The following is a 407-nucleotide window of genomic DNA, read 5'->3' as shown; positions in this document are numbered from 1 at the left end:
TCCAACGCAACATAGGTATGCTCTCTCGCTTTCGCTCGGTCGTACGCCCTCACTTGCAGCTCAATCTTCTTTCCATCCCTTGCCATCGTATGCACGTAATTTTCGAATGCAATGCCCATCAGCCTATCGTCCCCAAGCATGCGACCCTTAGACCACAACACCTCGTAGAATGAGGGCTATACAATCGTACCAAGTTGCCTCAACGCATACTCAGAGGTGATCACACACAACCACGATCTTATCATCATATACTTGTTCAAATCGCTGTTCGCAATTCGGTCGTTTGCTCGAATTCCCGTCATCCGTAAGCGATCAACTTGACGCACCGACGAACCCCCATACTGCGTAACAAGAAGTTTCGCAACCATCGGTTCGACCTTACGAATCGCTTGGTTGATCGAGCTCTC

At 49.4% G+C, this 407-nt stretch overlaps 1 protein-coding gene across 1 annotated transcript; it reads right to left on the bottom strand.

Moving 5' to 3' along the window:
* Window positions 1-60: 60 nt before the first annotated feature.
* Window positions 61-368, bottom strand: PHALS_06040 (uncharacterized protein; the record flags this gene model as incomplete). Its single annotated transcript, XM_024723384.1, has 2 exons — window positions 61-123; window positions 183-368. The coding sequence occupies 2 exons, from the start codon at window positions 366-368 to the stop codon at window positions 61-63; spliced, it is 249 nt and encodes an 82-aa protein (XP_024574365.1).
* Window positions 369-407: the final 39 nt, after the last annotated feature.

This window comes from Plasmopara halstedii (assembly GCF_900000015.1).
Source record: "Plasmopara halstedii genome assembly, contig: Scaffold_292, whole genome shotgun sequence".
NCBI classification, from domain to species: domain Eukaryota; phylum Oomycota; class Peronosporomycetes; order Peronosporales; family Peronosporaceae; genus Plasmopara; species Plasmopara halstedii.
Note: the sequence above shows the minus strand (reverse complement) of the source record. Positions and strands in the feature narration are given on the sequence as shown.